This window comes from Linepithema humile, chromosome 1 (genome assembly GCF_040581485.1).
Source record: "Linepithema humile isolate Giens D197 chromosome 1, Lhum_UNIL_v1.0, whole genome shotgun sequence".
NCBI lineage: Eukaryota > Metazoa > Arthropoda > Insecta > Hymenoptera > Formicidae > Linepithema > Linepithema humile.
The window spans coordinates 40,817,551-40,842,011 of NC_090128.1; the positions used below are offsets into that span (position 1 = coordinate 40,817,551).

At 35.6% G+C, this 24,461-nt stretch overlaps 2 protein-coding genes across 6 annotated transcripts in view; both read right to left on the reverse strand.

Annotated features, from left to right (window-relative positions):
• Positions 1-26: 26 nt before the first annotated feature.
• On the reverse strand, positions 27-9,114 carry LOC105670435 (uncharacterized). Its single transcript, XM_012363955.2, has one exon. It carries the CDS (start codon positions 9,112-9,114, stop codon positions 8,731-8,733), a length of 384 nt encoding a protein of 127 aa, XP_012219378.2. The 3' UTR covers positions 27-8,730.
• A 339-nt stretch (positions 9,115-9,453) lies between these two features.
• The window catches only part of LOC105670446 (semaphorin-1A-like), a 213,091-nt gene continuing 198,083 nt past the window's right edge, over positions 9,454-24,461 (reverse strand). For 3 of the 5 annotated variants that reach the window (XM_067358755.1, XM_067358757.1, XM_067358758.1), the window contains exons 7-15: positions 18,055-18,159; positions 17,596-17,684; positions 17,044-17,185; positions 13,915-14,263; positions 13,388-13,470; positions 13,095-13,193; positions 11,984-12,268; positions 10,507-10,644; positions 9,454-9,770 (exon numbers count right to left, since the gene is read on the reverse strand). In XM_067358755.1, the coding sequence (XP_067214856.1) occupies positions 9,454-9,770; positions 10,507-10,644; positions 11,984-12,268; positions 13,095-13,193; positions 13,388-13,470; positions 13,915-14,263; positions 17,044-17,185; positions 17,596-17,684; positions 18,055-18,159 (1,607 nt within the window). Of the gene's footprint in view, positions 9,771-10,506; positions 10,645-10,710; positions 10,870-11,983; positions 12,269-13,094; positions 13,194-13,387; positions 13,471-13,914; positions 14,264-17,043; positions 17,186-17,595; positions 17,685-18,054; positions 18,160-24,461 lie in introns of those variants that run through there. The other 2 variants (XR_010891135.1, XM_067358763.1) reach the window with 2 other exon arrangements.

A 24,461-nucleotide genomic window follows, 5' to 3' on the forward strand; every position in this document is an offset into this window, starting at 1 on the left:
TGTTTTGTTATTCTTGATAGAAGAAAATGTGTGTGTGTGTGTGTGTGTGTGTGTGTGTGTGTGTGTGTGTGTGTGTGTGTGTGTGTGTGTGTGTGTGTGTGTGTGTGTGTGTGTGTGCGTATGCATGGGTGAAAGTGATAGATCTCCAATATGTCATTATTATTACATTGTGCGAGCGATGTAGATTCATGACAGCCGCAGTTTATGCACGTATACGCGCTTCTTTCGATCGGTATATTTGAGAGACTGTTCGGAATCGATGGCAAATGCGATTAAACGCTGATCGATCATCGTAAAGATAAAACAAACAAAAATAAATAAATAAATCGATAAAAATAAAAGAATCGAGTAATGTACCCCATTACGACAAACATTTTGTCACATTTTAATGGGTCCGGCCCGCTAAAAGAACACCGCAGAAAAGAAAGTTGCGAAATATAACCATATGTAACATCGTAAAAAAATAAGCATTATTATTTCTGCAAATCCCGTGTTTTAGCTAATTTAGCCGCACGTATCACAGTCGTATTTATTGGTTTACAATTTAATCATTGCCATTACATTCAATTCATTAAGCTTGGTTTGATCCGCATTGCAAGTAGATGAGAGATGGCACAAATACAAATTCTCTGAGAATTTAAATTGCAAAATTGAAATTAATTTACAATCTCGAAAAATCTACGAAGCATAAGCAGATGTAATAAAGGTAAGAAGTGCAAAAAACATTCCAAGAGTGTCAATTTCGGAAACGAAATCTGAGGACTACGATTACAGAAATCTGAATTAAAGAAATTGTAGAGTATTAGAAGAATCTAGTCAGGTAAGAGACGGTAAAATCTAAATTCTCCAAAAATTGATTCCAAGAGTTCCAACAACTTTAAAGCTGAAGAAACGTGTACGCATGGTTACTGAAACATTTTTCTTTTTTTTTGGTATTTAGGAAATAATATCCATTTAATAAATAACATTTATTGCTATTTTCCATGTTTTGATTCTGGAAACCACGAAGCTTCTATTATTGATTTATTATTGATTATTCATATTGTACAAATCTTTCGGAACTTATCACTTAGTAAACGGAGAACCACCAATATAGTTCCCACTCGCTCGTAGGTCGGCGCATTAGAAAATATAATTTTTTATAAAAAAAAGAAGGTAGGAAACGGGAGAGTGAGTGGACTAATGGTGACAGAAACAATAAAAGTGATATTCAAATGTCGAAAATAATCGTAAAAGCAACGTCGATCTTCAGTACGTTGAAACGAAGCTCTCTTTAATTATTATCGTTCTCCCAAAACGAGTATTATTGTACAAAGTATACCAGTATATGAAGTATGCATAGTATGCAAGTTACACTATTAATTTGCATACTGCGCACGCTGTTTGAGGGAAGATACAATATTAAATGTAGGTCATTATCTTGCGCACAGTGATGAATTTGCTCGGTATACTATATGCTATATATACTATATGGTTGTGCCGTGTAATTATGACAATTTATACGGAAATTACGTACAATTATTAATGCATTATTAGCTTCGGCAAGATGTGTGTAACGAGGAATTGTATCTACAAAATTCGTTCAGCCACAAAACGGCGGATGACTCGTATTTTTGTATTCGCAGATAGCACAATTCTCTTTTCTTCATTTATATATCATCAATTAATATTCAGATAAAAATGCTTTAGTCTAAAAGGGGATACAGGGGATGGTATACAATACTTTTTTTTTTACACTTTTATCAATGGCATTACACACATTAGCGCTTTTCTCAGAATAAGAATTCACTCTCTCTCTCTCTCTCTCTCTCTCTCTCTCTCTCTCTCTCTCTCTCTCTCTCTCTCTCTGTTCTGAGAATATTATCTTATCTATTATCACTATATATCCAGAATCATTCGTGTTATTATTTGTTTAACACTAAGGGAAACCAGGAAGTACCTCCAAGTTATCATATACCATTTGTACCTTACAAGCTAGACAGTTTGCAATTTTTAGATTTTTATCCTACAGAAACAAATTTTAAACATTTTAAACTATGCATTACAAAACTGATCAGAACAAAAAGATTTTCCGGTTCCTTAATTTTAAAAATAAAACGTGACTTGGCCACATAGGAAATCTTTTACATAGATACATAAAACTTACAAAAATAACGATAAATTAATTTAAAAGCCTAAAGTAAGAGAATTAGGAAAACAATACAAATTGCGATTTGGATGTAATCAACCTATTCTAAAAATAAAACCTTATGTCGCATACTTCTTTCGCAAATTTTGATATAATTAAAAGTTTACTCAATCTGAAACACGTATTTATGAGATAACTTCTATTATTATTATTTACACTTTTTTTTTTAAAACCATGTGCAATGGTTTACAAAATATTTGCACCCCTTATTTTTCGCGGAAGAATTTGATACCAAAAAAGAAAAATGTTGCTACAAAGCGTGCTCTATTCAATATATTAATACAAACAAAAACAATATATTTTGATAAAAACACTTCGTAGCAATATTTTTTCCGTGTACAATTATTATAAAAAAGAAATTGGGATATGCAAGTACTTGTTCTACTCACTGTACCAATCCTGTTTCCAGAATTATGCTAGCTCGTTACATCAAAAAGTTTTGGTTTCAGACAGTACCATTTTCAAAAAGTTTTGGTTTTTTTTCCACGAAAGTTAAGCATTAATGATCTCACTTATACAATCCGCATAATAAAATTCGGAGATATATAGACATGTCCTTTAATCCAGAAATATACAATACAGTACAGTCCTGCGATTATAATCGATGAAATTATTAAGTGTATTAATAGTCTTGCCGTCTTTTGAAGTACCTTATACATATAAGCTTCACAGGTTGATATTTCAAATAATTTTATTTCTATATACGCTCTTACGCTCATTGCTGCATCGTAAAAAAATCATAATAATTGCTATATTACATATTTTTGGATTTTTTTCTTACACGATATTTTTTAATGAAGTAAAAAAATCTACTTAAAGAAAAGTGGTACTGCTCTTAAAATATCAGTCATTAAAATTTTTTTATAAACAATAATATACGACATCATATGTGTTATCTAAAATCGAATAACATTTATCCAAAACATTTTCTTTAATTGATGATAAATAAATGTTTGATCAATAATGAAGATAAATGTTGTATGTTATCTTTTCTTAACTTAGCACGATTTTAGCTATTTTATCTAAAAGATTAATCAGAATTACAATATTATATACATAAAAGAGATGTTGCATTGGCACAGCAAAGATGTTTTCCTGGACTGCCATCCAGCGATCAGCAAAAATTGTTTCATGATTAATCAACAATATGATTATGACGCATACGCTTAGATATTTTGAACTTGCCTTCGTTGTGCTCCTTTAAATAGCTGTATGCCAATTAAGAAAAATATATTTCATTCATGAAACATTCGATAACTCTTTTTTTTTAATTTTGTATTGCCTGAATGTTTTCTCCTGTGTAGAAGAGCATAGAAATGCATTATAAAAACTCGATAAAATTCTATTGTTTTGAAGTACAGGATGTTTTCTTTTCATTATTCGGCAGTAATCCTCTAAAAATATAGAATTAATTCAAAGATTAAAATTAAATTTATAAATTTCTTGTATAGGTTATCAATAATTGTTCCAATAATACTGTAAAAATACTGTAAAAATAAATATCGAATATCGCAAAATCTCCGTCTGATTAATTAAATGATGCGCGTATCGTCTCGAGAGAAAATATCCCGTCTATGCGAAACAACACATTGACACAGTAAAATAGAATAAACGATTTAAGTTTGTATCGTTTCTGTCTTTATTCGAAGTATGAATAAAAAGACATTAATTATTTACATATGTTGTCGGCTTTCTTGCAGCCCACTGCCAGGTCGGTAATTATTAAACGGTTGGCAGTCCCGGCTTTAATGGAATGTTGCGGTTACATTATTTAATTAATGCGAGCGATATAGTCTACGATTACTGTGTCACGTAATTATACTGTTTTTGTTCGTACTTCATGTACCTTGTTATATTTGTCCCCGTTCCTTTTTTCCTGTTCGATATACAGGGTGTCCGATAATTGCTGAATCACTTCTCGGGTGTAGATAGAGCGGGTTAAACCGAGTAGAAAAGTCCTCTATCGTTTTGCGATTTTCGCAATAATTAATGAGAAATTAATTAAAGAAGATCGGCCAATTTGCGCGAGTCTAAACGCGCGGCGAGAAGAGACAGCCCGTTGTTATGTTGTCGCTAGGACGCAAGGATCTAACGTTACACACCGCTCGTATGTGCCGTTGTCATTTATAGAGCGCTCCTCCCAACGATTTATCGTGCGCCTAGTAACCAAATAACAGTGGGCTGTATCACCACGGGTCTCTTCTCGCCGCGCTCTTAAACTCGCGCGAATTGGCCGATATTTTTTAATTAATTCCTCATTAATTATTGCAAAAATCGCAAAATGATAAAGGACTTTTCTATTCGGTTTAAGCCGCTCTACCTACACCCGAGAGGTGATTCAGCAATTATCGGACACCCTGTATATGAAGTAATAGTTTGAAATTATAATTCTCCCAATTCTAAACTGAATTTATTAACAACAATATCGTTTTTTATTAGCTAACTGGATATATTATCTTTTTGTTACAATTTTTCAAACTCGCCGATTAAAATGATGTTGATTAACGGCTTTCGGCTTATTTACTCTGCTAACGTCCAAACACATTTTCACTTGAGAGAGACACATTTTTTGACATTTATTATAAATAATTTATGTGACCTTTAATCATTTTGCGCTCCTATGTGATATTCTGGTGAGATATTCTAATTGAAGTCAAGTTTATCTAACTAGGATAATATTATTAAACAAGAGTCATATACTTAAGGAGCTTATCTTTTCCAAGCCATTTTAAATTCTTATTTTAAAAACTAAATTTAACACGGTTTGGAGAAAATAAATGTTTCAAATAAAATTGTTCTCAATAAGGTTATTATCTCGGTAGAATATTATTCTGGTTTGATAAACAAGCTTTCTGCGCTGTCGTAGAAAATACGCTAAATAAGAATGTTACATAGAAACGTAATATGATTAAACATTTCATAATGGCTCTTAAAACATATCAAAACACGGAGATCTGATTTCGAGAAATATGATTTCGAGACTTATTTTGTCATCCAGTCTTCTCGTGCTTCATATTATAAAATAGCTGACGCAAGTACGAGAATTTTATGCTTATCTATTCGTAAGAAGAAATTTATCGTTTTTTTTTTTTTTTACTTTTATAACACAGGGCTAGCCTTAAAAGCGCGATAAAGTTAGTTTTAAACAGAGCATTATGTACATTGTTCATATATGCAAATGGTATATTCTAATAGTACATTTGTATACATGTAAATTTATACGCTTCCCCAATTGTCTCAATTTAGAAATATTAACGTATATATAACAATTTCCTCTACTGTCATATATCTCGTGTTAAGGTACCTAGTTTTTGGATGTTTCTATTACACAAACATCGTTATAATTTGTAAAAGGCTTTGCCAGCCGAGATCATTCAAACGCGACGAACGGGGCATGGCAAAATTTTATTTAAGGAAAGACAGACTTTTACAAAGTTAGCGCATAAATCTAATTAGCTGCCTCTCTTATTTAACACATTTCGTTTCTCGAAGTAGCATTCTACGCGAATTAAAAACGAATGTGTTTGTATAAATGCACACGTATATATGCGCATCAATGTTACAATGTGTTTATGTATATGTGTATGTGTATGCATGTACCTATATATACATACACATGGTGTCCCAAAGCGGATGACGGTTCATTTAATGATAGATTTTTTGGCCAATCTTGCTGTTTCCTGAATGAAAATATCGATGTACGAATAATTACAAGGAACTGGAAGAGATTTTTCAGCTTAAACTACAGGAAGTTAAATGGATAATACTGTAAATTCTTCAATTAATTTTAGGTGAGATTTACTTTAATAGAATTTTTATTTGAAGTCCATTATAAAGATACATAATATAAAAAAAAAATAAAATAAAAATGTGCAATGCACGATGGGGTTTTCGACATTGAAAAATCTACTCCAAATTAATCAATGAATCTTAAAATTAAGGTTGCGAGTTGCTGTGGGACACTTTGCATGTATGTATGTATATTCGCAGCAATGAAAATGCAATATATATATATATATATAATATTAATGCTTATCACTGCTGCCCGCGTGACGAGTAGCATAACGAATGAATCCTTGATCTCATTTAAATGATTTCAACGATAAAAAACAGTTCTACGTATTTACACGACTTCCTTTTTCGCTTACACAGCACGCAGTTACCATTCATATATATGGCTATCTACATCGAGCTCTACCGTCGAATGCGAAAGCACTTGAATAACGTTTCGTTTTACCCTGGTCTCTTAATGTCCAACGCTCAATGACAATCGGTGAAAATTGTAAGGTGTCTACTGTTCGCTCGAGGCGTGTTAGAATTTGCGCGGCAGTGTTGGTTATGAGCGATGAGAAAGTAATACACGATGCATAAAACGGCGGAAAATACCTTTGACATACATGCGAGATCGAATAATGATAATACTGATATCGCATCCAAAAATACACCCATATTCTTTTCAAGAAGCGCTAAGTGGGAATTTATGACATCTAGCGTATCAATTGAATAAGGATTAACAGGAAATTCATTGACATATCAATATTTTTTCGATATTGTGGATATGTGTCAAATTAATGTATCAAATTAATGTGCTTTCCGCCGTTTTCAACATTTTAAGAAAATCTCAAGACGCTCATTGTTAGAGGCACTCTGTCCGCGACTAAGCTGTCAAGTAAATGCGCACGTGTAATCATATCGCAATCGTTATTATACGCTAACAAAACCAATTTATCTAAGATCTCGTTCATTCCGATTCCTTTCATCAGAGTTTCTCCGAGGACATTTCGCCGTGTCAACGATGTACAAAAATTCATTGACAATAAATGAAAGGTAAAAATAAAACGATTATGAATTAGAAATATAGAATTTAATTCTACTGATAAAATTATAATTTCTTGTCAAATAATATTTTAAGTAATTCGGTAATAAATTCGGTCTTTTGTACATTCTTTTTGTTTGCCACATGATGTTGCTATATGAGAAACATTTTTTAAATCTATAAGATGTTTCTCAAAAAAATGTTTAATCACATTTTATCAGTCTACTAATCACATTGATGACGAAACAATATAAACGTAAGTTTACAAATGCATTTCTTTCTAATTACTTATTATTTGACCATAAAACACATGATAAATACACATATAACTTTAAAAGTTCCAAATCGAAAGAAAATATTTGCGGGTCTAAGTATGACATTTTTTACAGTATTAATGAATGCTAATATATTTAATAAGTAAAGATCAATAGTAAACTTTAATCAACCATTTTAAAAATACGTTTTGCGTACATTTTAATAGATTTTGTACATTATACCAATTTAAAATCTAGAGTTTCTTGTCTAATTTTAAACAATATGCAAATTCCAAATTCACAATAAAAAATATTTAATATGTGTCATACTTTGCTTTAATGCAATTTTGTTCAACTTTGTTATTTCAATTCTTAGAAATAACTCATTATATTTGTTTCATAGTTTTGAAATAATGCATTTTTCAGTAATTATATCAATTTTTCTTGTTGCACCGCTTTCCATGGCAGCGATCGTTTTTTTCCTACTTGTAATATTTTTCAACATGTAAGTATTCCTCGAAGAAACCATATGCTTGTCACTATATTCCGCCTGAGAGAGACTTATTAATAATCGTGCTCTCGCCCATTTTTCCCCGCCATTACCAATACTCACAGCACGGCAATAAGTGCACAACAATACTGGAATTAGTCTTACTTAGATCTCTCTCTATGCTTCGCTCCGTTCCCTATTGGATATCTTAAACAAAACGCATAAATGAGGCACTTGCCTGAATCTATACCGGCCATATTAACACTCCATTCCTGTTATAGATCAAGATTTGCCAACAATTAATACACGAAAGGCACGCCTCGTCTCTCACGCGAATGCTTAAAATGTCTCTACACAGTGTTTCGTTTTGTTTTGCATCAGTCTAAGCACCTAACAGGCCACTGCTACGAACACAGTCCTCATATGGTATCACATTACATTACTATGGTTCAATTCTTCAGCCTCGTCATCGTTGTTGTCGGCGTACACATTTTTTCTCACATTCGATCATCATACACGATTAGAACAAATAAAGGGGGGGGGGGGGAAAGATTTCAAACGATTGAATTCTATACAGAATGATTCCACGATGATCGTGGAACCGCGCGACGGACATATACTTGGCAAAGCTTGAAAATACAATAAAAAAGTAGATCCTGGATCTATCACGTGACTGTTCGCCGTCCATTTGCACCGATTTATGACACAACGAAGTTGCGTGTCGATACGCCATGGCGATCGCGTCCTCCGACACAACTTCCAGCCGTGTGTTCATCGTGAAGCTGTCGGGAAAACAGAAGAAAGGGGGTTTCGCTGCGCGTAGTACCATATCCGTGTTCCCGGCTTTTTGTCTTCGTAACCGCGTGTAGGGTATATTTTGCACTCCCCAACACTGCTATTTCTCTCCCCAGATGCACGAAATTACGTTCCTAAATGTTCCTCGTGATCAGACCGCTTTATTCGCCGATTCGTGAAAATACTGTCACTCTCGCGGCGCCTCATAAGTCTGTCCGCGTCGAAAACACATCGAGTTCGTGCCGTCGCGCTTACGATACTTGGCGTCTCTGAGCAGGAAATTGTCGTCCACGCTATTGTATTGAGCCATGGACTGAGATCGCGGCGGTGGACTGTGCGCGGCCACGTACGTGATCATGTTGTTGAAGTTCGGCAAGAACTGCGGATTGAAGAGCGACAGGATCCTTTCGTTGAGCTCGCGCGGACTCCGCGTGGGCACCATGTAGTGATCGCGCGCGTTCACCGCCGCGTGCTGATCGTAGCGGGCGTCATCGGCGGCGAGGCGACGTCCGCAGAGATCGTCGAGGCTGTTGGCGCTGTCGCTAGTGTCCTCGCACGGCGGTGCGTTCATCAGCGTGGTCTCGACACACTCGGACTGGTGATACCGGACGCACCTCGGCGCCGTCGCGGGTCGCTGCTGCGCGTCGTAGTACTCGAGCGTGCAGGTCTCGTCGTTCCCGATGCTCTCGTAATGATCCTCGTCCGGCTTATGCGTGTTGTTGGTGTGGTCCGTGGCGATGCCGGTGGTGAGGCTCGTAGGTGTCGTCCCGTCGTCGTCCTCGTCGTCGTCGCCGTCCTCGTCGTTACGCTCGTCCGATTCCGCGAGGTCGGAGGAAGAGGAGGTGGAAGATACGCCAGAACCCGTCGGGTCCTGCGGCAAGCCTCAGACGGCTCTGTGTCGCCTTCTGTATCATATGTACGTTTTCTTAACTTTCTGCACCGGCTTGTTCTCCGCAGACGAGTTGGCGTTCTTGCCGTTTGGGTTCTTGGGCGGCACGTTCAGCACCAGATTGATGGACTTATTGTTGAATCCCGGGGATTCGGAGCTCTCCGTCAGTCGATTGAGCTGCTGCCGCTGTTCGGACGGCTCGGGATATGAGGCGCCACGCAACCTCTGGGAAAACCAAAAACCCAAAGCGAAACCGGCCACAAGAGAGCAGAAGCACGTGCCTATCAACGCGCCCGTCAAAGTTTGGGCCGAGTACACCACTGGTGTCACGGTCACGCCTGTAATCAGATTGCGACAAAAGATTTGATTTCAAGATACGGATTTTGATTTCAAGATATATCTTTTGCGTGAGATACTCGCGTGGTCAAACTTTGTCAATTCGTGTTCTAAGTGCTGGAAATGGAGCCGAAAAACTAAAGCAACAGAAACAAATGTAAGAGAAATAAATATAAGGACAGAAATAAATGTAACAATGAAAGTGTGATAGACTTTCGAAAACATGATTGCAAAGAATATGACAAATGCAGAACGCATAGTTCGTTATTGATGATGATGTAGCCTGCGAGTATCAGTCGATTCCACAAGAGGAAGCATGTTGAAATGTAGAATGTTTTTCCATACGAGATTTCCCTCTCAAGAAAATTGATTTGAAAAATTGTAGAAAATTAATGTCATTATTAATCAGTAATGTTTCAATTTTCAGATTTGATTTTGCTGGAAACAAAATTATAAAAAAAATTATATCAGTGTTTTCAGATATTTTTCATGTCGAATCACCGGCTCCCCGCTTGAATCACCAATAAACGTACCACTTTGTATATTAGTATACCGGTAGAACAGATTAGTTGCAAACACGAAAATCCGCTTTGGAGAACGAATGTAAAATCATGAGAGAAGAGTTTGCTGAAAGCGCGATCGCATATTATGAGTAGGACTTTTGACTTTTGAGATTGAAGATAACGTTGATAAGTGCGATGTGATGATAAACAATTTCTGTATAGCGCAAATGGTTACCTTGAGGCTCGTTAGCCCTAGGCTGCGTACGGCCGTACTGATTTTCCCGATCCAACTCGATGACAATTTCATTATCTTGTTCATTGGGCTCCCGTTCGTCGTGCCTAATTTCGGGCACCGCTGGTGCTGGATGCGGTTCTAGAGTAATATTCACCAATGTGATGATAGAGGACAGATGAATACACACAAAATGATTTTGCATACTTATTGCAATGTATATTCGGCGTCATTAATGCCTTCCATTTCCGGGTATTTGCGAGTTAAGGCATTTTCCCTGTCGAACGCATCATATTTCGATTTATCATGACTACTTCATCGAAACATCCGCAGTTTCTTTTTTGCCAAGTTAATTCGATATTATTCCTGTAATCGGTTATGTATCTCTTAACTTTGTTTAATTTTTGATATGTATCAGACGCTCGTAGCTGTCAAACTGTCAGACACAGCTCCGGATCATGACGTACAAATATCTAGATATGATGCATCTGACCTGCAAGTGCCGTGAGGATATACATGGCGCCTAGCACACGCATGAATACACTATGAGATGGCTGATCGTGAGCTGCATTAGCCATGCGAGCAGTATCTAGCATAGTCGAGTATGTGAGAAATATTGGAGTTAATGCTCACTAAAAGATAGAAATAGCTCAACATTAACCGCATGCACATTTTTAGAGAAATTTTCAGCGAAAAAGCCATATACTTAGATCGCATGTTACATTTGTTTGTTCTACTTGCACTCCTTCTTCCATATTTTGCATTTAAAATAAAATGGCTCTATATTCAAACTTACGAGGAAGAAGAAAGTGAGGTAGAAGAAGCGTTAATATAGCAAGTGCAACTAAAAAATATAGCTAACATATGTAGAGACTTAAAAGTTACAAGATTTTGAAAAACACTACTTTATTTTTGCTACTGCTCTATTTTTTTTTTTCTTCCTCATTTTTGTAATCTAAAATTCTCTATACGAGCTGAGAAGAAAGCAGTACTGACTGTAGGCTTCATTACGTTCGCACTAAAAGTATAAGTTTGAAAAGACTATACTGTACTGTGTCAAGAGTTGGCGCACGGGAAACTTTTTGGAAATCTCAAAACTTTCTTAAAGTCCCCCACGTACGTTACGTATGTTAAATTCATGTACGATGTATGAAGGTAAGCTTGAGTGTTAACATGATTTTGCTGTTTGCTTGAACTAGGAATCAGAATGGATTGCTTGCTCGAGATGTCGAAACAATTTGAAGTAGAAACGTTCAGGCTTCAAGTTCAGACAGTTCGCGTTCTTCGAATCATCTGGTAAAACTTCTTTTATCGATGCACCCATCGTAGTAAAAAAGATAAAGTAAAATAAAACAAAGGAGAAGAGAGAATCAAGTCGAGTCAAATAAAATTATTATTAAGCAGGCAGCAACGTGTTGTCGCATAATGTATTCATTTCCGAAAATAACTCCCGGTAACCGTCTTATATTAAAGGCAGTACCTATGTCGGGTCCGCAGCTTCTGTGTCTCCCAGTCGCTATATCTTGGAACAGTGTCTTATCGGCGTCACTGTCATGAAGTTTCGTCAACACTGCTACGCAGAGATTCGCGGTCGCGTCCCAGGCGCAATGAGGATCTTGTAAAGCGACGCAGGATTTGCAGGTGGCCGCAACGAATGAGTCGCAATGATGCAAGGGAACCGCTCGAATTTCAGAATCCGCAAACACTACCAGTTTGCTCGCCTCACCAGCTAGATGAACTACCAAAAGGTCTTTGATCGCTTGGCCTATAATAAAAAATTACAAATTACGATGAAAAAGATTGCTTTTTCTCCCTGCACATGTTTTGATTTTACTCTTACTTTCCTATTTACGTAAGCACTCGCACTCGTTTGAATAAAAAAAGAAAAGAACTTTTTCTACACAGAATTATTATTACAAAAAGACATTAATTTAAGTAAATAAAAAAATAAGAGATTCGATAATAATTCAATTTTAACATTAATGTACAATTTATTTATTTATTTTTATGCTTTAAAATTTTATATTATATCGTTTTGTAGAACTTTATTGCAATGCATTGAAATCTTATATTTTAATAAATAGAAATAAATAAAATGTTTATTTTAACATTTTAAATCATTTCTTTGTTTAAAATATAAGATTTCATTTGCATCGCAGTAAAAAATGTTTCATTCTGAAGTTCTAATCTACCAAATGCTATGATATTAGATTGTATACATTTTATTCATTTTTATGGCTTAGAATATTATATCATATCGATACAATAATTTATTTTAACATTCTAGACCATTGTTTTGTTTAAAATATAAAATTTCAATGTCTCGCAGTAATGTTATTTGTTATTATTGTTGGTTCGTTAACCATTGAAGAGACCAAAAAATCTTGTTTTTTTATTAAATTTGAAAACAAATTTTACGTATATAAATCAAACTTTATTAAATAATATATTAACCGTTTTGTTGATTATCTTCTATTAAAAGCCATCTGTTTGAACATTAATTTAAGCATTTATTTTTAATTTATATGCTCAAATCTTTTAAATTTTATAAGTCTTAATCAATTATTTATGCACATATTATTCCAACTTACCGTGCTTCAACACTTGGACGTCGCTGACAATAACTTGACCGACATTGTCACGTGTTTCTGGTGCGCGTGTATTGAGCGCTTTCAAAACACGGCCGTCATCTGCGTGCAACAAGTCGATCTCGTTAATTTCGCATACAAATCATTACTACGTTATAAATATGGATATATTCATTTTACTTATAATAATAGTAATTATTATTATCAGTGATAAATTAAGCATTATTACAAATACAATAACGGTACATAATTATGCACGAACATAATAATTAATATATGATTATAAATAATTATACCTGTTCCGATGTAAAGTATGTCGTAAGCTTTACCGTCCAGTGCCTTTACTTGAGGATCTACGGCGACTTTGGTAAATCTGTAACTATAAATGTTAAAGTTTCGTGTTAATAATATATCACGCTATTAAAAATATATGGAAAGATAATCGCTCTAAAATTAATCTTTAATAAATATTTTTAAAATATTAGCTGTTAAATATATTACGCCATATAATAATAAATTTCATGTTAAAAATACACAATGAAAGGATAATCGTTTTAATTGACAGGAAAATTTATTAAAGAAAAATTGATATAGAAAAAATTCTCGTATCTTGCATATTTTGTACAGGGGCAAAAATAGGGTGGAAAAAAATACTAGGGTAGTCAGAAATTATCCGCAATGTGAGAATTATGTTTCACTTGAACAAATTGCGGATAATTTCTGTGTGTGTGTGTGTGTGTGTGTGTGTGTGTGTGTGTGTGTGTGTGTGTGTGTGTGTGTGACTTGCCCTCGTATATTAAATAACCAATCGGATCTCACTCACTTAAAACTGGTTTTGGTTATCACAGGTAGTGAAAAGTGGGATTGCACTGCGTCATCCATGAGAGGATGAGCCTTAACGAAATTGACAGTGATGTCAGGAAGGGTCCTGGAGTCGTTAACGCAGGCGCCAGGTCTGGGCTCAGGCACTTTTTCTGGAAGCACCCGCAGCCAGTTGCTGTTTATAGTCTCCTGTTCCTTGAAAGCACCCTGGAAGACCTCGAGAATGCTGTCCATGGAGAACGCGCAGACAGCTGAGCCTCCGATGGAGTTCACCGGAGTCGTGAAGACTCCGTACACCAGACGGGTGGATTTCCCCGCGTATCGACCATCCGTGACATCGCTCGTCGATTCTAAATAACGGACAATAATTTTTAGAGTGATTTCACATTGATTGTAAGCAATGTGCACAGCTTTTGATCGAAAAAACGTTTCAGATTGTTAGTAAAAAGAGCTTCATTCAGGATTCAGAAGGTACGTATTACTCGTTAAAAATAAAACATGTTCGATAAGTGATCGTTTAATACGAGCGAAAAATACATTAACTTTTAACTTATTCGAGAAATATAAAATTTCAGATTAAATTTCAGATTAATAAGATAAATTTTAATGGAACAAAATCGACGTTTAATTGATATAACTCGTTTCATCATTGCGCAGAACACGGACGCGAAATGTGAGAAGGAGTTTCCGAGAGGATTTTTTTATCTCTGTCCACAAATCTTTCGTTTTTATCTACTTTATAATGCGAAATGCATCGCCCACCCACCTGCCTTATCGGATGTATCTGAAAATAGGCGATATTAAACGTTTGGCAATAGGACATATCTTTTGCATTCACATCAAATCCCAATATGCTAATAGGTTAAAATTATTTTTACTTATATTTAGTAAAACTTGTTTTAGCCTGTCGTTTGGTTGGTCGCACATTTAGAAAAACATTTATGTCTGGCTCTTGTTTTTATTCTAATTTTAAAAATAATATTTTTATCTTAATTTAGCACGATATTTTGATATGCATATTTAGTGTGATGAAAACAGATACTTATTTAAATATGAAAAATAGTCAAAATTACATGAAATTAAAATAAAAGCCAGTAGCGACAAATTACTGCATTCTAAAAATGACGATAAGTCAAACCGACTCCGAACAAAATAGCAAGATTAATAATATTTATAAGTCATACATACATGCACGCACTGGCGGATCCTTGGGGGGGGGGGGTAAATCCCCCCCCTTCCAAGTTAAAAAAATCAATTTTGCTGGATCCGTTTCAAGAATCTTGGTAAAAAATGCATTAAAGCAGGTCAAAACCTCCCCTATTATCGACATCAGGATCCGCTAGTGCATGCACGTATACGTATGTGTTAAATGATTGCAAAAATTTGGACCGATTTTTAATATAGCTTCTGGTTTCATAATAAAACTTTTATTAATTATTTGTGATAATAATGTAAAAATATTTATATATTTTATATCAATAAGAAAACTGGTGATTTTAACTGTCATTGAAATAAAATTGCTTTATTTGAGAGCTATGAGATATTAAAACTAAAATAATTTTTGAAAATGATTATAAACAAATTGCATGCGTTGAATATATATTATATTATACAAATTTCAAGAAAATTCTCGCGTTTTCGATTACATTTGTAACGTTTATAAAACGAGTATGAAAAAACTAGTAATAAACAAAATAAAAAAATAATTTGCAGAATTGAAACAAAATCTAAACTTTTAATTCACATAAAGTTAATCATGTAAATTATTATGATGTTATTTACGGCTAATTAAACTAAAATCTATAAATATTGATTTAGGAAATTGCTAATATATCAACAATTTGATAGGATTTGATAATAAAGAGATAATGAAGAGATTTCATCGAATAAATCTGTTCGATCAATATTGATTATTTTGAGATCTATTCGATCCCGTAACACGACACTCGTATATTAATATTAATGCATATCAATTAATCAATATATTGCGCAATTATAGTTCCATCGTTATACAGAAGATTCGAACAATCAGTGAAACAGCGATTTCGGAGTGCTTCTCCTCCAGACATTCTCCTCGTTTGGAGGCGTGCCAACTTTAGCTAACATAGGGATTTCAATTCAAAATGCGGCGACAATATTCTATGTGAACAACGCTCCTCTCGTTCGTCCTCTATTCCTATCGTTTCTAGACGCGATAGTGCACGGCTATTGTGCTTCGCTTTCGAGATTAGTCCATTTTGCCGCGCGCTAGATTGCTGGAGTGACTTATCCTATCGTGCTATATACGCCGACGGGCGACGAGTCCAAAAATCGATCGAAGCGCAACGAGAGATATCATATAAATATAAATATATAAGGAACGCAAATATTGTTGTAGCGCAATATTGTGCCTATTGCATTATGGGCGAGTATAATGCTGCGGAGCTGCAACAATACATCTCTAATATTTATATTTGCAAACAATGTTATAACTCCTTCTCTCGCGCGTTAAAACACTGCGTGCAAATATAAATATTAGAGATGCAAGTATTGGTACAATTGGAGCATTATCCCCATTACACGGCCGGAGAATATAACGTTGCGCTATAGCGATGTGTTTTTGATATTTGTAATTGATTGCAACTTCTTCTCTCCCATTCGTAACGTTCGTATGAAAATATTGATTATTAATATATAATATAGCAAACTACACGATACAACAAAATATTATATCGTTTTATATAGCGGAAACAAGCACGGCAAACGTATCTCTAATTTTTCTACTTTCTCAGCGAACGGATAAGTATTCGTGTGACAGCGATTTCTTTCTCAATCGACAAGCAGCAAAGGACACCGAGTCCTCTCGTCCTCTCGTCCCTTTAAAATTCCTTCAAAAAATCTCTGAAATTGCATTTACAGTATATCATTGAGCACGAATCGCGCATCGAGCGGAAATCCCGGAAAACTTGAAAAGTAGAAGAGCGCTATATATATATATATATATACTAAGTGGGAACTAACGCGCCGCAGAATCGGAGACGCTCTTTTACGAGGCTCTTTTAGGAGAGAGCGCGCGGGAGAGCCCTCGTTTGAAACTGCTCGAGTGTAGTCACGATCGAAGCCACGAAAAGGCGCGCATATGCATACTCACGTATTTCATTGAAATAGAAGGGGTACTCTCCTGGTACCGAACAGTTGAGTCTCGCTTTCAGGAAACTCGTCCATCTGTCGCTGAACGCGTGTGGCCCGCCCTTGTCGTGCTGACAGACTCTACCAACTCGCGAGTAGACTGCCTAAAATTGCGAGTCAAGCTTGTGAGCGATCGACTTTGTATCTTAGTGCATTTTTACGATCAAATTCATCTCATTTCGTGAACTTTCAACAATACGCCACGAATACTTTTCTGCTTAAAAAAAGTGTTGCAGACTTAGATGTAAAAAAAGTTGATAAAATCAAATTGTATATCCGATGCAACTTTTTTCTTTTGAAATATCTTCGATAAATTGAGAAAAAAAAAAAAATACTTTATTGCATTAATACACACATACAAACTGTTTATAAAAAAAGAATAATTTCTGAACATATAGTAGATTTATACTAAAAGCTCGATAAAATTGAATGCCAGTTTGAGTATTCAGAAACATTGAATGCACAAATGAAAAAAAATTCATATTATATATATATATATATATTTTAATCTCACCTTTCCACAATTCATATATTCCACCGCTGTTTCCCGATAGAAGAAGAATACATAATCCTGATACGCGAACGAGCTGACGAAATTGGGACCTGAAACGACGGGGGTTGCACTAGGTTTAATCATCGAATAGTATATTGAAATACGTTTTACGCTTAAATTTGGCAGAAAGTAAACACATGATGTTGTTTTTCGCAAAATATTTAATCGGTGTTTCATTAGTAAAATTTTGCGAAAGGACATCACACTCGATATTGATCGTCGGCGATGTGTATGATATTTAAAAGCGCGCATATTAAAATTTATTTAGCAGACGTTAAACACTCCCGAATTATAAAGTCGAAATGCGGCGCGACTCGTTCGACTTTTGCGCGAGATTCGTCAGGTGAATTCGTAAAATGCGCAAAGGGTAATACCTTCGCGAGTACCTGCCCGCACACTTCGATTTCTAAGAGAGCTTACCATTCAACTGATTCAGATCCGAGCGTTCGGTGCGAATTTTCTCTCTGTGAATCAGCGGTTCGCCACCGGAGAAGTCAGCCACCGTCGCGGCATACAACTGTCCCTCTGAAACATGCATAAACGCTTCCGTCAGTCAGTCAGTCGCACCTTCCACATTTGCAAGCTAAACGAGGGCCATCAGGCCCGATAGTTATACAGCGGCTCTCAGGTTAATTCATCCTCTTCCTAACGCGTCTCCTGGAAATTACCCGTTGAATTTACGGGACGATAGGGCGGTCCGCGTGTGCACGCGCGCGCACGTGTGCGTGCGCGCATGCGTGCGCGCGTGTGTGTGTGCCTGTGTGCACGCACGGGAATGATGTTCTATGGCATGACCGAACTTTCGACTCCGCCATCAAAGTCCTCGAAGAACCGGCGGGAGACCGAAACCCCTCCAAAATGATGTCGTATTCCGGGACTATGCCGAGCAATTATACCGAGCTTAATTCCGCCAGTCATCCTTCCGAATTCACGACCCCCTATCCGCATTAATTTCGACGCCAGGTGCGCTCGTTGGCTACATGTTCGACTTTGTCACTTTATTACTTTTGCCTGTTGGATTGGCGCAGTTTGACGAATGACGAAATCGTTTGGAGACGCGACAGTTAGGACGCGAGATTTAGGAAAATAATGTCGGGCAAATTGCATTTCACTGATACGATTACTCGTATTGATCGTTTACGACGGATTGCTTTTAAACAATAATAAAACGCACGAGGGCTGCATTGAAATTATTATATAATTCGCGACAGTTACGTGCCATTGCATTCATTAAAAGCAATAAAATATTGAACTGCGTTAAAACTGTGAAACGAATTACGTCAAACATGAATAATCTAAAAAAAAAACTAAAACATTTAAGGCATTTAATAGGAATATTGTATTTTAAAGATTGTAAAAAGAAGAGAAGGCACAAGATATTGGCATGAAGAATGATCAAAATCGGAGTATCATGCCAAGCACATTCATCGAAACAACTGTCTTGCATGAGCGTAGCGTTTAAGACTAAAGCAATGTACTAAAAAGCTTGGCGTGCGCAAGTCGCATTAAACCACATATATATTTCTGCAAACCTGCAGATTACTCTAACGATCGCTGTAAGATGATAAGCAGGCTAAACATGGCACACGTTAGCGATATTTGAGAAAAAAAAACTAAAGTATAGTTTACATTTCTAATTTAAAGCCAACAGAGTTCAACTAGATTCGCAATTAATTTGAAATTTGGCGCAATCGAATAATATAGACATTTATTATTATATACGTTTGTGCGCAAAAATAAATACGGAAAACGAATTGCCGTCAATAACTGCACTTTGTTAATAGGTCAATGTGCTATTTAAACAATACGAGACAATAGATCCGCTCAATTTTTACGGCAATCTGCCGTGGTATTTCGTTCGTCTATCGGTTTCTGCCGCCAATACGCTGTCATATTACGTCTGCAGGCATTGCCCGGGCACGATATGAATGCAGACGATGTTATTCTGCTGCGATTCAAACTGTTGCCGAATTATTAGCATACCGTTATCATTTTTTTTTCCCTCCCCGCTATAGATGCGCACGATAAATAAATAATTTCGGCCTGTCGTACTTCAAACCTCATGTTTAATGCATATCTCGTAAGGACGACAAGAGAATGAAAAGTCGTTCCGGATTGAGGAAAGCTCTGCAATTCGCCGGAGGATTGCCAGTCGGGAAAAAGCTCATCGTCTCGAGAACGATCCCGAGTGCGATCGCGCGCGCGAACGGACAATATTTCTGCCGCGTCGCGCGGTGACCGGTCACGAAGATCCTCCCCTCCCCCCCCCCCGGAAAAAGCCACGGATTTGATCGGTATACTTGTGTATACGGCGTGCATCATGCGCGAGCACACACAGCGGGCGTCTGCGGAGCGGACTACATTTTCCGTGGAGGAGAAGAGAGATCCTCGAAGGATCTTCGCCGCGGCCCCTCGCGGGGCACCCATATTTCACGTTCAAAAAGCACGATGGGATTTGAGGCCGGCCAACGTATGCGCGCGATAAGTGTATATAGCGGCCGGGCGGTCGTATATAACCGGGGGCGAGGCAGACGTTAGACTTAGGGGGATGAACGTGCCCGTTGCAAGGCTACAAATCTACCCCGGTGAGCCCCGGTAACGCCGAAGTCTCGCGGAATATCGTACAGCGTTGCGCGCACCGCGCGGCGTAATACCTGCGGGAAAGAGGCTTGGGTTTACGTTACGCGCCGCGCTTCTTGCGCGACTGCAGCATCTCGGGAGCCCACGTACATAGCCGAGGTGGTGTGGGGGAGGGGGGGGGGGGGAGGATGCTGTGTGTGCACGCGCACGCTTTATACATGTACTTACGGAGTGATTTAATGCACCGTTGCGTCGTCGACGCGTTACATCGCGCGACGTCTCCGCGAAAATTCGACGAAAGTTTCGACAGGTAGCTGCCGCTGCGCGGACACGCTCGTTGAAGGACGGAAATTCGGAAATAAAATCGCTAATAAAGAATCGCGCATCGCATTATAAAAGGAAAATCGACGCCTAAACGGACAGAACAGTTTTGAATAATGATATTTTTCGCGTGAATCTTGAATGAGGAGTCGCGGTTTCTCGAACAAAAGCGGTAAAGTTATTGCGAATGAGAGATGTAACTATGCTACGCAGTTAGTATGGCTTTTATTAAAAAAAAAATAAATAAATAAAAAAAAAATAAAAAAAACGGCAAATCTTTATTTGAAAATGACCTGGAAAAAAAGTGTTATTCAAATTGTTCGTGTTTGAAATTATTTTTCTGTATTCCATTCATAAATGGATATCATATTCTCATAAATTTTTAAATAAATTGTAGGAAATCCGAAAATAGAAATAAAAACGTCTCTTTCAAAGCCGTTTGTTTTTTGATCGTGGAAACATATTTTCGCACCAACATCCGTGTTTATAGAGGCGTTTTAATAAATTTTCTTTTTCTTTTTATTTATTCAGTGCTTTAGCAAAAAGACAAAGTAGAATGTATTCGATATTTTCCGTTATTATAACAATTGACTGTATTGGCATATAAAAATAAAACATCGATCGCGTGTATCAATCTACGCGTAAAGCGCTGAATTGTTTCTACGAAAAACAAATATTAAAAATATTGCAGTCTAAGAATAAAACATCTCGAGTAAATAATTCTGATTTGGGATTTAATTCTGAAAGATGACGAGAAAATTTCTCATTATAATGCAAAAACAAGCATATCTTGTTCCAAGTAGAAACGCTATAAGCACACAGTGTCATTACAGAGAGATTATTGGTGAAGAAGAAATGAAACTTTTGGAAATTTCCAAAGCAGAGAGACTCCGTAGAATCCTCTCAAAATCAACGGTTGCGATAAAACGCACCGTATTTGCCGCGGAAGAAAATACATCTTCTTAGAAGAAAACTCTAAACTGTTTGACGAGCTGTTTCTCAGAATTCAGTTAATTCGCAAATATGGATTGAAGAATTACAACTGTACGGAAAAAAAAAAAACTTGTTTTACACTGTAATATCTCGGGAGTTGTTTAAGGAATAAAAAATTTATTGCCTTTTATGTATTTACGTATCTAACACCAAGAATATATTGTTTTACATTCTCTACAAAGCAATTTTTAACCGCGTGTCGACATAGTTCAAAAATCTATGATAAAAAAATATTACATTATTCAGACTTTTAAAATTATAATAAATTGGAATAAATGATGATTGCAATGGTTAAATGCAACGACATTTTCACTTTTGAAATCACAAAAAAGTAACGGTCGGAAAAGTACGGAAAAATTGATATTAAAAATCGACATTTTTCCGAATATTTCATAATCTAGCACAGCCCTGTGAGCACTTTAAAGTTATGTGACGATTTAGTGCTTTTGTTGCAAATTTCTCGCTATAATTCCCAATTTTATCGCTCCGGCGATGGATCCAAAAATCGCGTTTGTACCAGGTTAAACTGAAGTCAGCATAACCATTATAAAAGACAGAGGTAAGCGAAAAGTTTTACATATGACTGTAGTTTATGATGCTAGAATTATTCATTATATTTGCATTTGATATATCTGATGTAAAAAATGTATTCTATACAAGAAATATGTCACACGACTGTGAGTAATTCATCAAATTAATAAGTACTGAAATACATAAAAAATAGTTAAGAGAATATCCATGCATTTTTATAAAAATCGATGTTTAAAATAATATGAAGAAAGATTACATGTTTTCAAAATTTTTTTTCTTAGAAAATTCCAGATAATATCTTTTCAAGTTTTTTAAATTTTAATCTACTGAAAACGTTCTCAATTCGTCTACATGTTGAAGATAATGGAAAGAAAACAAGACATACTGATATTTTTGCACAATTTTCCGTTCGTTAAGTCCAACATGCTAACCCCACTTAAATCTTTGAAATTTTTTAAAAATTTATATTGCCAGATTGAAATAAACGTATAGTTACATCAAAAGTGAAATAATAAAACTTTTAATATCTAACCTAAAATATTAAATTTATCTTAATTCTAAGATATTTAAGATTTTATAAATTATTTCATACAAAGATTTAAAACTACGTCTGTGTTTTTATCAAAATAAAATCAAATATTTATAGCAAATACAAAATTTATGCAATTTTTCTAATTATACGTGATATTAACCCAGTAGAAATAGATTGCGCGCGCGCGCGCGTGTGTGTGTGTGCACGTACGCGAATGTGTATGTACTTTAATCATTTATTATATACTGTGTCCTATTTCCTTTTACTCCAATTTCATTCTCATCAATTTATATCTTTCAACTAAACAACGCTTATTACAGCTAAATGTGAAAACGCGATCCATGTGTAGGTAATGTGTGTAAACTAGAAATCGAGAATTTTCAGTGTAAAATTAAACGTTACTAAATAATTGTATAATTAACGATCTAAAGTAGTTAATACAAAATGGAAATCAACTGGCAATTAATATAGTAATTGCAATTTGTGTTCGGCGCATCAAACTATTGTAAATGCAATTTTACGAACAAGACAGCTATGTCGTATGCATGAATGCGCACAGATATTGAAGAACACGACAAATGACAACAAGAATAAAAAATGTCATTTTTGATAAATCGTATTTCGAAATATTGGAAATGCGACAATCGATTTTATTACGATTGGTCCAAATCGCAAGCTTATGTAAACGTTATATTGTAAAAGTGTTGTTAAATTTTTGATTGCTTTATTACTTTTTGACAGATTTCAGTCAGAAAATCAAATGAAAAGTCAAGAGTGTTCACTCAAAAAAATGATCTTGCAATAATAGCTAAAATTTTCTAGGTGTAAAAAATTAACTAAAACAGATAAATGATTAGCAACTGTTGTGATGTTGCATATGTAATTACTTAATCAGTTTAGATGACAGAAACAGAATATATATCTGTATTGTTTGTGAACTTTAAAAAGAAAGTTTCTCTAAAACGCCTATCTATATAAGATCAATCACGTGTTAGATCATGCAATGAATAACATTTAGCAATGGTACCTAAATTTTTCAGAAGCTATTGCTAGAACATTACTGCTATAAATTCTATATGTGACAAACAATGTTTTCACAGATACGAAAAATAGCGATACATTCTTGTTGCGATATCTTGAAATCTAACTACATCAGCGAAATATTTTTTTGAGTGTTCGATGAAACACTTTTAAAATTTGCTTAAATAATTTTTTAAAAACTGTGTTTCATTGAATTTCTGCTAAAAAGAAAGATTTACATTCAATTAATCAAACAGTTCACATATCCGGAGAAGGATATGAAGAATTTGAGATAATGTAGCTCTCCTGTGTATGTTGAAATTTTTCACATTAATGTTTTTTTTTCATTTCGTGCCGTGTATTTCGACAAACAATTTGGAAACATCATATGCGTTTGTGGAACAACTTCATTGAAGCAATGCGTCGTTTGCTTTGCCAGAGTATTGATTTACCGTGGCACTTTGGCGAACATATGACGCTCGCGCGTATCTCGTAATTAGCAAATTATAACGACCAACGTATAAAATTGCTCATTTAATAACAACACAAGGCAAGTAAAAAGTTTTCCAAGCAAACAATAGGTAAAATATGTTTTCTATATTGAATTATGTCGGACTTTTGTACCACTCCATCGTCCTAATATTAAGTGATAAACTTTGTTGCTTTAAAATCAAACTGTTCATTGCATAAATATGGCAATCATGACACTTCACATTAATTGTACATCTGTATATTTTCCATTAGAAATAATATTTATGTATCGATGATAATATCATACATAAATATAGAAAGGGCTTTTGTACAGCTAATAAGTGTAATTTTACACTAAATTTTTTAAAAAATAAATTAT